General features: G+C 37.8%; 1 protein-coding gene across 1 annotated transcript in view; it reads left to right on the forward strand.

Moving 5' to 3' along the window:
• Positions 1–13,536, forward strand: part of def6b (DEF6 guanine nucleotide exchange factor b) — a 13,755-nt gene extending 219 nt beyond the window's left edge. The window contains exons 2-11 of the mRNA XM_042749966.1: positions 700–840; positions 2,498–2,677; positions 3,850–4,077; positions 4,542–4,688; positions 4,761–4,869; positions 6,231–6,529; positions 6,924–7,090; positions 12,286–12,484; positions 12,558–12,648; positions 13,156–13,536. Of these exons, the coding sequence (XP_042605900.1) occupies positions 700–840; positions 2,498–2,677; positions 3,850–4,077; positions 4,542–4,688; positions 4,761–4,869; positions 6,231–6,529; positions 6,924–7,090; positions 12,286–12,484; positions 12,558–12,648; positions 13,156–13,319 (1,725 nt within the window). The 3' untranslated portion in view covers positions 13,320–13,536. The remainder of the gene's footprint in view (positions 1–699; positions 841–2,497; positions 2,678–3,849; positions 4,078–4,541; positions 4,689–4,760; positions 4,870–6,230; positions 6,530–6,923; positions 7,091–12,285; positions 12,485–12,557; positions 12,649–13,155) is intronic.
• The last annotated feature ends 811 nt before the right edge of the window (positions 13,537–14,347 follow it).

The raw sequence follows: 14,347 nt of genomic DNA on the forward strand, positions 1-14,347 counted from the left end.
TCTCAAAAACTCACTTTAGGAACATCCACACAGTTGAAAGTGATTGAAAAAGTAAATCATGTTTTATTTTATGCAGTATTTACCTTAAGTTATACCTTAAATATAATAACATCTTGTTTATGCATATTATGTGTGATATGTGTATTTTGTACATTGTACGTTAAGTGTTTTTAAGCACACACCCAGTGATTTCACCCATCATTACATCGGTGAGCTGTATTTGACTGTAAAGTGGTCTGTGTGTTCGTCTGTGTCATAAATGTCTTTATATAATGCAGTTATACCCATTTAGATATCTGAGTTTGTGAAACTCCTGTTCTAGTTAATCTGACTCACACTCTGTGGCTTTAGACGGATCTGCATCAAACAAAAGCTGCAGTCAGATTGTGTGTGTGTGTGTGTGTGTGTGTGTGTGTACATAACCATATTGTGGGGACAAATTTGAACCCAAAAGTGAGCTAAACCTGACACAATCTCCCTTTGGGGATGTCCTCATTTGTAAAACTGGTATAAAAATAAAGTAATCAAAGTTTTTTTTAAATTGTAAAAATGCAGAAAGTTTTCTGATAGTGGTAGGTTTAGGTGTAGGGCGATAGAATATACAGTTTGTACAGTATAGAAACCATTACGCCTATAGAATGACCCCATTTAGATAGCTACAGTAAGTAAATGTGTGTATGTGTGTGTGTGTGCGTGCAGGTTTTGTCTCATAACCTTCACAGTGTTTTGCGGATTCCTCACGACCCTGTGGCCCTCGAGAGACACTTCAGTGACGATGACGACGGTCCAGTATCCAGTCAGGGGTACATGCCCTACCTTAATCAGTTCATACTGGACAAGGTACCGTGACACAAGCATGCTCTTTCAATGCGCACAAGACTCTTGCTTATGTTTCTTTGAAGTATCAGCTTTATCTCAAACGTTTCTCCTGAAATTAGGTGAAAATAACCTCAAATCCAGTAAGAGTATAGAGCTATAAAATGAATGTGGAATGCAGTTCAGATCATTAAATATTTGAGTTCATATTGAGATCTGACTTTTCGTTGCAGACTTTGGGATCTTGATAGATCTGAGCACTGTTTGAGACATTAATGAGACACAAGAGATGACTGGGGAACTTCAGTTAATATCAAAGGAGATTTATTTATGATTAAAGACATTTCATTTGGGAGAGATTTGAGGAAAATGTCTTTCTCAAAGTTGCAATCCTTAACAAAAAAGCTCAGAAATTGCTCTTTCATAGCTCATAGACTTCAGGATCAGTTTTGTCTCAGATGTTTATCTTAAAAGAAAAATACAAATGAATGTGGAGAGCAGATCAGATGATTTAATGAGAAATGTTCATTAGGAGATCTCTGACTTTTCATTGCAGACAAATCTGAGTGCAGCTTGAGACAATGTCGAGACATGACATTACTAGGGTGTTTTCTCAGGAGAAACTTTAGCGAAAGCACTTTCATAACAGAAATTTTATTTGGGAAAAGATTAATGAATTTCTCAGAAATTCACAAGTCAAATCTGAGCTCAGTTTTTTTTTTATTATTATTCCTTTATTTAACCAGGGGAAATCATATTTTTTAGTAGTTTAAGACATTGTTGAGATATTAAAGAGATCTGAGATGTGGAAAAACGACTTGCACAAAGCAACCGACCTGGGTACCTTAGCAACCACATAGCAACTACCCAGATTATCCTAGCAATCTCATAGCAACACCCTAGCAACCACCCCATGTACCCTAGCAACCGCATAGCAACACCTTAGCAAACACCCCAGGTACCCTAGCAACTATATAGCAATTACCCAGATTATCCTAGCAACCATATAGCAACACCCTAGCAACCACCCCAGGTACCCTAGCAACCGCCCTAGCAACCACCCAAGTACCCTAGCAACTGCATAGCAAAACCCTAGCAACCACCCCTGGTATCCTAGCAACTATATAGCAATTACCCAGATTATCCTAGCAACCATATAGCAACACCCAGCAACCACCCCATGTACCCTAGCAACCGCCTGGCAACAACTTAGCAACTACTCTGGGTACCCTAGCAACCACATAGAAACATCCTAGCAACCACCCCAGGTACCCTAGCAACCGACCCGTGTACCCTAGCAACCGCCCCAAGTACCCTAGCAACTGCATAGCAAAACCCTAGCAACCACCCCTGGTATCCTAGCAACTATATAGCAATTACCCAGATTATCCTAGCAACCATATAGCAACACCCAGCAACCACCCCATGTACCCTAGCAACCGCCTGGCAACAACTTAGCAACTACTCTGGGTACCCTAGCAACTGTATAGCAACACCCTAGCAACCACCCCTGGTACCCTAGTAACTGCCCTAGCAATCACTCCAAGTACCCTAGCAACTGTATGGCAACGCCTTAGCAACTGCTCAGAGTACCCTAGAAACAGCATAGCAACACCCAAGCAACAGCCCGGGGTACACTAGCAAATGCGAATAATTAGGATTATGTTTGTTGTGTCATCAGGTGATAGAGGGGACATTCGTTAAAGAGGAAGTTGACGAGCTGTGCTGGACTCTCTCTTCTAAGAAGAACTACCGTTCTGATGCGCAGCGGGTTTTGTCCAATCAGGACGCCATGCGGCTCTGGTGTCTCTTCAACTTCCTGGCGGATGACAGATATCCTCTCACACTCGTGCCGGAGGAGGTGAGCACACATGTGTTTGGTAACCGTGGAACTTTCAGTCAGGTCCACATTTAGGACTAAAGCTAAAACAGAACAGCATTATCTTATCATAACTACAGATAGGAACGGGGTATTACAGAAACCTGGTTAGTCCATGTCAGTCAAGCTGGTTAGAGTTAGTAATCGATTAATAATAGCTGATTAACATTTAGTAAAATTAAGAGTTGATAATTGCAACATTGTTTTGATTTTGTGTTCTGCTCAGATCTTGTTCAAATTCCACCATTCATTTAATGGTGGAGTATCTTTTTATGTAAATGAGCGTATATATATATATATATATATATATATATATATTTTATATATATAAATACATTGTTTTACGTTTTTTAAACATTTTTCAAGGTTAAAAACACGTTTGAACATGCAGAAAGAATAATGTCGCTGCGAGATGTATTCTGCACAGAAATCTCTGTTATAATCAGAGTTTCTAAAAGTCTTTTAAAAGAGAAATTTAAGCTCTTTTCAATGGCTTTCACGCAACTATTTCCAGCACTTTAAATCTCTAAAAATTATCACATTTAAAAAGTATTTTTAATGGGACGACCAAAATATACTTTATGGTAAACAAACATTCGTGTAAAAAAAAACGAAAAACAAACATAAATTTCCCATTATAAGCAGTAGATGGCAGCAGAGGAGCACTTAATGGCTTATTAGTCATTCATTTTTACTTTTAGCTTTATACAGTATTTTGAAATTATGAAATCACTATTATAAAATATCAAATCATCAAATTTTGTCAAAAGTTTTTTTTTTGTGTATGAAGTGAGAAAAGTCACGAAGTGCCTTAAAAAACAAACTTTTCTGAATCGCACACAATTCCTTTTATAATCACTGATGTTGTCTATAGTAGAATAGTCTATATTGGTTTACTTTATAAACATTTTGCACGTTACTGTTGTTAATTAAAGTACATTTTGTACGCTTCCCAACTAAAGAGCAGTGCTTTACCGTCAAATGTGTTTAACCAAAAAATAAACATGCAATATTATTAGTAACTGCACTTATTAATGCGCAACAATAGTAACTTTATGATTAAATCATCTTTATTTTTACTAAAGCTGCTCCTGGAGCCACCATCTGCAGAACCTCGTGGCTAGTAAGCGATGGTTGGATGTGTTTGTGTCCAGGCGGAGTATCTGCTGAGGAAGATCAGCAGCGTGATGCCGGTGGAGCTGACCTGCGTGGAGCTGGAGGAGTTTCTGTCGCAGGACGCTGTACAGAAGGATGGTCTGAGCGTCTGGAGCTTTCTGGACGTGGTGAACGCAGCCGCCGTGAGTCGAGGACTGGATGCAGAGAGCATCGGCGTGGCTGTGGAGAAGGTCTACAGGGAGATGGTGGGGAACGTGCTGAAGGAGGTGCGATCATCTCATCTACTCGCTCCAGCGTTTGAGTTTGCACATCGTACAATATCAGGACGTGCATTTATTAGTATTAATGAGGAATGGAGAGTGAACGTAAAAAACTTGTTTGCTCACAATTAAACTCCACCGAGTAGATTAAAGGCAAAAGATGTCAGATTAGAAATAATGTGAGAATTAAATGATACTTTAGCAGTTTAAGATATAGTATTAGTAAGACAGATTCCAACATAAAGTATTCTTCCACCAAACAATGTAGTTCCTCAGAAACAGTTGTGGTTGCAACAAAGTGGCTGCCGAGCAACACACAGAAGTAAACAAAGGTGTATGTTTGGAATTTACATCAGCTTTGAACGCGGCTCAGCCAATCAGAATCAAGGACCGGAACTCTCTGTTTGATAATAAATAAAGAAATGTGTTGTTTGTGTCTTCTGGTCTGGTCATTGTGGATGTGTTTTCAGGGCTATCTGTGGAAGAAGGGTCACCTGCGCAGGAACTGGACGGAGCGCTGGTTCTGTCTGAAGCCCGGCTCGCTCTCGTACTTCATCAGCGAGGACTGTAAGGACTGTAAGGGTGTCATCGAGGTGGACCAGAACTGCTGCGTGGAGGTACGGCGCTCGGCGCTGCGTCTGCGTCCGGAGCGTTTCTGTGTGTGACCCGCGTCTGACTGTGATCCGCAGGTGCTGTCGGACCGAGACGGGAAGAGATGCATGTTCTGTGTCAAGACGCTCAACAAAACCTTCGAGATCAGCGCGCCAGACTCCAGACAGAGACAGGAGTGGATCACGGGTGTGTGTGCAGAAACCTTCTCAAAGTGCATCTGATAGCAGTTTGCAGATGCATGGTGTTTGAAAGATATTTTTATTGTATTTTTATTAGTGCTGTCAAACGATTAATTAAGTTTTTTTTTATTAATTTTTTAATTTTTTTTTTTTTTTTTTTTGCAATATATATCTGTGTGTTCTGTGTATATTTATGTATTTATAAATACACACACACACACACACACACATGCATGCACATAAATGCATATTTAGAAATATATATAATATAAACAGCACAGATACATATATTATTTAAACAAAAACTTTTATTTTGGATGCGATTAATCGCGATTAATCATTTGACAGCACTATTTTTTTATATAATATTAATACAATTTATAAATATAAAATATTGTGAAATTTAGAAATTAAACTAAATCCTTATGATTTCATAAAAGTTAACGTTATAAAATTTGCAAATAATTTATACATGTATTTATTTATTCTTATGAATTAATTATTAAAATTAGTTTTATTTTTTATTTTTAGCATGTCACAGAATTTAGTTAATTTTATTTGGTAAATTTCTAAGAGTTATTTATATATGATAAAATTACTTTATACGTAATTGACTAGAAACAGGAAAAGAATATTTAAAAAAAGATGTTTCAATAGTTTTATTGTATTTTTATAGATATTTTTATCTTTGTATTGTATTTTTATATAATATTTATGCAATTTATAAATTTTAAATATTTTAATATCATTATTTTCACAAAATTGTACATTATAAAATGTATGAAATGTGCATTTACAGATTTTATCTTATTTATAATCTATATACATAGTTTATTTTATGCATAAAATTCACAGAATTTTGTTAGATTTAATTGATTAAATCTCTTAGAATAATTATAAATAACAGAATTACTTAAGTAATTGACTAGAACGCTAGAAAAAATGCTACAAAATTTGCTACGCAAGTATTTTTGTTTTGGTTTCTAGTATTTTTGATTTTTTTTTTTTTTAATTATTTAAAATTTTGTTTTAATTTATTACAATACTTAAAATAATTTACTTGTTTGTTATTAAAACTAGAAAAAATTGTACAAATCCGTTTTTTTTTTTTCAGTAAAAATATGTGAATATTCTTAAAATAACATACATTGCATTTCACACATCAGATATGACCAAATTTTGTAATATTTTATATTATAAAATTAATAAATCTATATAACATTATATATATATATATGTGTGTGTGTGTGTGTGTGTCAGTGTGTGTTGAGAGTGTTCTTTTATTAGTAATTGTAAGTGTAATGAGAGTATCTTTTTCTAGTAATTGTAAGCGCAAGCCTCACAGAATGTTTGTGTCTCTTCTCTCAGCGATCCAGACGGCTCTGCGTCTGTCGGCGGACGGCCGGGTCTCGCTGCACGAGGAGCTGAAGGAGCGGCGGAGGGAGCTGCGCGAGGAGAGGGAGAGGAGGCGCACGCTGCGGGCGGAGGAGACGCGGAGGCTGAGGGAGCTGCAGGGGGAGCGTGAGGAGCAGCTGGCCGAGCTGGAGCTCCTGAAGGAGGCGCAGAGACAGGCTCAGGCCTCCATGCAGCAGGAGGAGCAGAGGAGGCGCAGCCAGCACGAGGAGCTGCAGAAGACCCTGCAGAGACAGCTACAGGAGGCGCAGGAGGTGAAGATTTAATCAGCAAGTGTGCTCTCCTTAAAACAAGATTAAACAATTTGTTTTCCATAATTTAGTTAAATGGTTAATTAAATTAAAATCTAAAAATGAAACATTGAGTGTAAATAAAATATATTTTTTATATTAACTTATATTTAAAATACATTTTTTAATAAAAAATATAAATAATAATAATAATAAATATTTTTATTGAACGGAACTATCCAAAAACAAAAGTCATTTATATAAATCTTAAAGGTACAGCAGCGAGAACAGTCAGGTTTTACAAATTACACACTGCAAAAAACAAAAACAAACAAAAAACTAACACTGTAAGTGAATAGGAAGCTCATACAGACAGCGCAAACTTCAACAGGCTTGTTTGTGTGTGTGTGTGTGTCAGGCGCGGGCGAATCTTCGTGCAGAGGTGGCGGTTCGCGATCTGGAGGCCGAACACCAGCAGCGGAGAATCAGAGAGCTGGAAGATCTTCATCGCAGACTACAGGAAGCTCTAGAGCAGCAGATCAGAGCTAGACAGGAAGAAGAGACCTACAGATACACACAGACCAGGTAGACACACACACACAAACACACACACACACATACACACACGTGGCGCACACACAGACACACACACACACACACACATATACATACACACTCACACTCGTGCACACACACACACACACACACACACACACACACGTGCACACACTCCAGAGAGACTTACAGAGAGAGAGAGACAGAAAGGTTGTCAATAACATTCAGAGGAAGCTCCTCCCAGAAACTTAAAAACCAACAAACAAACATCAGACACACACTCATATTACATATTTCAATATTTAAATATTTATATAAAAGAGACATAATATGTAGGTGTACACCTTTATAGTTTGATTTAAATACATTTAGATATTTATTTGTGAAAAGAATGTGAACACATTTATTTTTTTTCTTAAATGTGAATTAGCTAATATAGACATACCTCTATTGTTTTTTTTAATTATATATATATATATATATATATATATGTAAATTAAATTTAAATCATATATTTAAGATATATTTAAACAAATAAATATATCAAAATATATTTACATAAAAACTCTCTCTCTCTCTCTCTCTCTATTATTATTATTAACTTATTACTTATTTTTCACTTTAATCATGTTCCTAAAGGTTTGGTCATATATAGCTCTCGCCTGCAGATAAATCTAATAAATATTAAACACACACACACACACACACACACACAATACTCTTGACACTTCCTGGTGTCTCAGTAAATGTTGCACAAATGTTTACGTGTGTTTTACTGCATTATCATCAGACACGCTGATTACAAGCGTGCTTCTGCTGCCTAACCGATGTGTTTCACATCATAAATAAACCTCCAGCACAGTTCAAGCTAGCGTTTAGCGCTAGACAGCTGGTGTTTAGTTGCTACTCTAACGCTTAGGTAATTTAACACAGCTTAACAACATTCATCATCTCTGATGAAAGACAAACAAAACAAAAAAAACGCTACTTTTTAGTGTAAATTCTGCTGTTTAACACATTTTTCCTTATTTAAAGAGTCATATTAGCTCTAGCATTCAATACTATCTCTGATGTTTAGTTGTAGCTACACTCGTTTACATTAGGAGCTTTTTTAAAGAGATCCATTTCAGGTGTTCAGCTTTGTTAGCATTGATGTTTCTGGTGTTTACACGGGCACATGTATTTTTCTGGTGTTAAGCATTATTTTTTAGGTATTTAGCTGTGTTAACTAAATGTTTCTAGTGTTTAGTTGTGTTAATATCGATGTTTCTGGTGTTTAGCTGTGTTAACATCGATGTTTCTGGTGTTTAGCTGTGTTAACATTGATGTCTCTGGAGTTTAACTATGTTAACATTGACGTTTCTGGTGTTTTGTGTTAACATCGATGTTTCTGGTGCTTAGCTGTGTTAACATCGATTTTTCTGGTGTTTAGCTGTGTTGTGTTTGATGTTTCTGGTGTTTAGCTGTGTCAATAATTTCAGGTGTTTAGCTGTGTTAACATTGACGTTTCTGGTGTTTAGCTGTGTTAACATTGACATTTCTGGTGTTTAGCTGTGTTAACATTGATGTCTCTGGTGTTTAGCTGTGTTAACATCGATGTTTCTGGTGCTTAGCTGTGTTATTAATTTCTGGTGTTTAGCTGTGTTAACATTGATGTCTCTGGTGCTTAGCTGTGTTAACATTGATGTTTCTGGTGCTTAGCTGTGTTAACATTGACGTCTCTGGTGTTTAGCTGTGTTAACATCGATGTTTCTGGTGTTTAGCTGTGTTAACATCGACGTTTCTGGTGCTTAGCTGTGTTAACATTGATGTCTCTGGTGTTTAGCTGTGTTAACATTGACGTTTCTGGTGCTTAGATGTGTATATTAATTTCTGGTGTTTAGCTGTGTTAACATTGACGTTTCTGGTGCTTAGCTGTGTTAACATTGATATCTCTGGTGTTTAGCTGTGTTAACATAGACGTCTCTGGGTGTTTAGCTGTGTTAACATTGATGTCTCTGGTGTTTAGCTGTGTTAACATTGACGTCTCTGGTGTTTAGCTGTGTTAACATTGATGTCTCTGGTGTTTAGCTGTGTTAACATTGATTTCTCTGGTGTTTAGCTGTGTTAATGTTGATGTTTCTAGTGTTTAGTTGTGTTAATATTGATGTTTCTGGTGTTTAGCTGTGTTAACATTGATGTCTCTGGTGTTTAGCTGTGTTAATGTTGATGTTTCTAGTGTTTAGTTGTGTTAATATCGATGTTTCTGGTGTTTAGCTGTGTTAATATCGATGTTTCTGGTGTTTAGCTGTGTTAACATTGACGTTTCTGGTGTTTAGCTGTGTTATTAATTTCTGGTGTTTAGCTGTGTTAACATTGACGTTTCTGGTGCTTAGCTGTGATAACATTGAAGTTTCTGGTGCTTAGCTGTGTTAACATTGATGTTTCTGGTGCTTAGCTGTGTCAACATTGATGTCTCTGGTGTTTAGCTGTGTTAACATCGACGTCTCTGGTGTTTAGCTGTGTTAACATTGATATCTCTGGTGTTTCTGGTAACACTTAGCTGTGTTAACATTGATGTCTGTGGTGTTTAGCTGTGTTAACATTGATGTTTCTGGTCTTTAGCTGTGTTAACATTGACGTTTCTGGTGCTTAGCTGTGTTAACATCGATGTCTCTGGTGTTTAGCTGTGTTAACATTGATGTCTCTGGTGTTTAACTGTGATAACATCGACGTCTCTGGTGTTTAGCTGTGATAACATTGATGTTTCTGGTGTTTAGCTGTGTTAACATCAACGTCTCTGGTGCTTAGCTGTGTTAACATTGACGTCTCTGGTGTTTAGCTGTGCTAACATTGACGTTGCTGGTGCTTAGCTTTGTTATTAATTTCTGGTGTTTAGCTGTGTTAACATTGATGTTTCTGGTGCTTAGCTTTGTTATTAATTTCTGGTGTTTAGCTGTGTTAACATTGATGTTTCTGGTGTTTAGCTGTGTTAACATTGACGTTTCTGGTGTTTAGCTGTGTTAACATTGATGTTTCTGGTGTTTAGCTGTGTCAATAATTTCAGGTGTTTAGCTGTGTTAACATTGACGTTTCTGGTGTTTAGCTGTGTTAACATCAATGTTTCTGGTGCTTAGCTGTGTTAACATTGATGTCTCTGGTGTTTAACTGTGTTAACATTGACGTTTCTGGTGTTTTGTGTTAACATCGATGTTTCTGGTGTTTAGCTGTGTTAACATTGACATTTCTGGTGTTTAGCTGTGTTATTAATTTCTGGTGTTTAGCTGTGTTAACATTGATGTTTCTGGTGCTTAGCTGTGTTATTAATTTCTGGTGTTTAGCTGTGTTAACATTGACGTCTCTGGTGTTTAGCTGTGTTAACATTGACGTTTCTGGTGTTTAGCTGTGTTAACATTGATGTTTCTGGTGCTTAGCTGTGTTATTAATTTCTGGTGTTTAGCTGTGTTAACATTGACGTTTCTGGTGCTTAGCTGTGTTAACATTGACGTTTCTGGTGCTTAGCTGTGTTAACATTGACGTTTCTGGTGTTTTGTGTTAACATCGATGTTTCTGGTGTTTAGCTGTGTTAACATAGACGTCTCTGGTGTTTAGCTGTGTTAACATTGATGTCTCTGGTGCTTAGCTGTGTCAACATTGACGTTTCTGGTGCTTAGCTGTGTTAACATTGATGTCTCTGGTGCTTAGCTGTGTTAACATTGACGTTTCTGGTGTTTAGCTGTGTTAACATTGACGTTTCTGGTGTTTAGCTGTGTTAACATTGATGTCTCTGGTGTTTAGCTGTGTTAACATTGACGTTTCTGGTGCTTAGCTGTGTTAACATTGACGTTTCTGGTGTTTAGCTGTGTTAACATTGATTTCTCTGGTGTTTAGCTGTGTTAATGTTGATGTTTCTAGTGTTTAGTTGTGTTAATATTGATGTTTCTGGTGTTTAGCTGTGTTAACATTGATGTTTCTGGTGCTTAGCTTTGTTATTAATTTCTGGTGTTTAGCTGTGTTGCATCGATGTATCTGGTGTTTAGCTGTGTTAACATTGACGTTTCTGGTGCTTAGCTGTGATAACATTGAAGTTTCTGGTGCTTAGCTGTGTTAACATTGATGTCTGTGGTGTTTAGCTGTGTTAACATTGATGTTTCTGGTCTTTAGCTGTGTTAACATTGACGTCTCTGGTGTTTAGCTGTGCTAACATTGACGTTTCTGGTGCTTAGCTGTGTTAACATTGACGTTTCTGGTGCTTAGCTGTGTTAACATTGATGTCTCTGGTGTTTAGCTGTGTTAATGTTGATGTTTCTGGGTGTTTAGTTGTGTTAACATTGACGTTTCTGGTGCTTAGCTGTGTTAACATTGACGTTTCTGGTGTTTAGCTGTGTTAACATCGACGTTTCTGGTGTTTAGCTGTGTTAACATTGACGTTTCTGGTGTTTAGCTGTGTTAACATCAATGTTTCTGGTGTCTAGCTGTGTTAACATTGATATTTCTGGTGTTTAGCTGTGTTAACTTAGCACCAATGTTTCTGATGTTTAGCTGTGTTAACATTGATGTCTCTGGTGTTTAGCTGTGTTAACATCGATGTTTCTGGTGTTTAGCTGTGTTAACGTTGATGTTTCTGGTGTTTAGCTGTGTTAACATCGTTTCTGGTGTGTTTTTAGCATTAGCAGTGTGTTAACATCGATATGTGTTAACATTGATGATTTTGTGTTTAGGTGTTCTAGCCTTAGCAGTTCTGGTGTTTAACTGTGCTAGCATTATCTTTTCTAGTGTTCAGCTGTGTTAGCATTAGCTTTTCTGATGTTTAGCAGCACTAGCATTCATGTTTCTGTGTTTAGCTTTGTTAGCATCAATGTTTCTGGTGTTTACCTGTGTTAGCATTGATGTGTCTGGTGTTTAGCTGTGTATGTGTTAGCAGTTCTGGTGTTTAGCTGTGCTAGCATTGACATTTCTAGTGTTTAGTTGTGTAAGCATTACCATTTCTAGTGTTTAGCTGTGTTAGCATTAGCTTTTCTGGTGTTTATCTGTGGTAGCTTTACCATTTCTAGTGTTTAGCCGTGTTAGCATTAGCATTTCTGGTGTTTAACTGTGTTAGCATTGATTTCTAGTGCTTAGCTGTGTTGACATTAATGTTTATGTTGTTTAGCTGTGTTAGCACTGATGTTTGGTTTGTTTAGGTGTAGTGTTGTGTTGAGTTTCTCTCTGGTGTTTAGCGCTAGCGTTTGGTTCTGTGTTGGCAGGCTGCTGGCGGAGGAGGAGGAGAAGGTGAAGTCTCTGCTGACGCTGCAGGAGGACCAGGAGGAGCAGCTCCAGCAGACCCAGCGTGAGAAGCAGGAGCTCCTGCAGGAGATGGAGAAGAAGTCGCAGGCTCTGGAAGAGGCCCAGCACCAGCTGGACAAAGTGCGAGCCAGCCGACGCAGAGTGGACCAGGACATCGCGGTGAGCTCAGCGCCGCGCTAGTGTCGCGTTCCTCGCATGTTCCACTGCACTCATGAACGTGTGTCGTCCGCAGGCCGCGCAGCGCAAACTCCGGCAGGCCAGCACGAGCGTCAAACACTGGAACGTGCAGATGAACCGCCTGATGCACCCCATCGGCCCTGGAGGTTTGTTATATTCTTGTATTTGTGTTAAAAATGCATACAACCCCATTTAATTTCTACTCAGAATCAAGGCCAGTAAGACACTATAAACACCTACTCATCCTTTTAGTAACGCTAATGTGTCCCTGCAGCACAAAAGCAGTCATAAGTAGCAATATTTGTGTATAGACAACAATACAAAATTATACATTTTTCTTTTATGCCGAAAATCATTAGGATATTAAGTAAAGATCATGTTCCATGAAGATATTTAGTAAATTTCCTACCGTAAATATATTAAAACTTGATTTTTGTTTATTAATATGCATTGCTAAGAACTTTATTTGGACAACTTTAAAGGCGATTTTCTCAATATTTAGATTTTTCTGCACCCTCAGATTCCAGATTTTCAAATAGTTGTATCTCAGACAAATATTGTCCTCCTAACAAACCATACATCAATGGAGAGATTATTTTTTCAGATTTCAGATGATCGTCATTTAACTGCTCTTCTGTTCCATTATTTTAAAGAAAGGAGAGCGTCTTCTAGTAATCTTCTTGCTCCTCCGGTCCGCATCCCCTCGGTCAGCGAGAGCGAATCCAGACCTCCACAGAAACCGAACAGCATCCAGTGTGAGAACATGGACTGCAGCGACAACGAAAACAAAGAGCCGACTGACGCTGAGGCTGAATAAACCTGACAGAAATTAGCACAACTGACATAGCACTTAATAAACTTGAAGAAATTGTTCAGTCTATAATGAAAATATGCTCACTCTCAGATCACCCGAGCTTCAGATGAGTTTGTTTCTTCATCAGATTTGTAGAAATGTAGCATTGCATCAGTGTCTCATCCATGGAAGTGAATGGGTGCCGTCAGAATGAGAGTCCAAACAGCTGATAAATACATCACAATAATCCACAAGTAATCCACAGCACTCCAGTCCATCAGTGAACATCTGGAGAAGACAAAAGCTGAAACAAATCCAGCATTAAGACGTTTCTAACTAAAATACGAGTCTGTAAACAATAATAATGCTTTCTCCTTCCTTTTGTCTTCTCAAGACATAAACTGATGGACTGGAGTGGTGTGGATTACTTGTGGATTACTGTGAGGTTTTTATCAGTTGTTTGGACTCTCATTCTGACGGCACCCATTCACTGCAGAGCATCCATTGCTGAACAAATGGCTGTACACTTTCAAGCACATTTTTATTTTTTAGTTAAATATTTCTTAATGAAATCGACTGTGAATGAACCATAGCTGAAATGATAATTGAAACTGAAAGATATTTTCTTTATTGTTGTTGTTGCTGTATGATTTTTGGTGAAGCCGCTGTGGTCTGACTTCCTGTTTCCTGTGTGAGCAGAAGATGCTGAGCTCGCGCAGATAAACTGCTTCTTAATCTCTCACTCAGTCACGAGAGGAAATAAATGAGTAGAAAAACAAAATATGTGCGACTCTGAAGTGTTTTACACATTTTAATCTAATTTTACTCAAATAGCGTGAAGAAGCACAGATGAGGCGCGTCTTATACGCGATAAAATAACGAGTTATAAGATTTTACACACCGACAGGATGTTAAAACGATATCTAACACGCTTTAAATCTCAAATAGCGTGAAGAAGCACAGATGAGGCGCGCCCTGGCAGTCGATGAGCGGAATTTACGGTTCATGCAAATATTAACAGCGACATTTTCTGAATCCCCTGAAGTTTACAA

Source organism: Cyprinus carpio, chromosome B22, assembly GCF_018340385.1.
Source record: "Cyprinus carpio isolate SPL01 chromosome B22, ASM1834038v1, whole genome shotgun sequence".
NCBI lineage: Eukaryota > Metazoa > Chordata > Actinopteri > Cypriniformes > Cyprinidae > Cyprinus > Cyprinus carpio.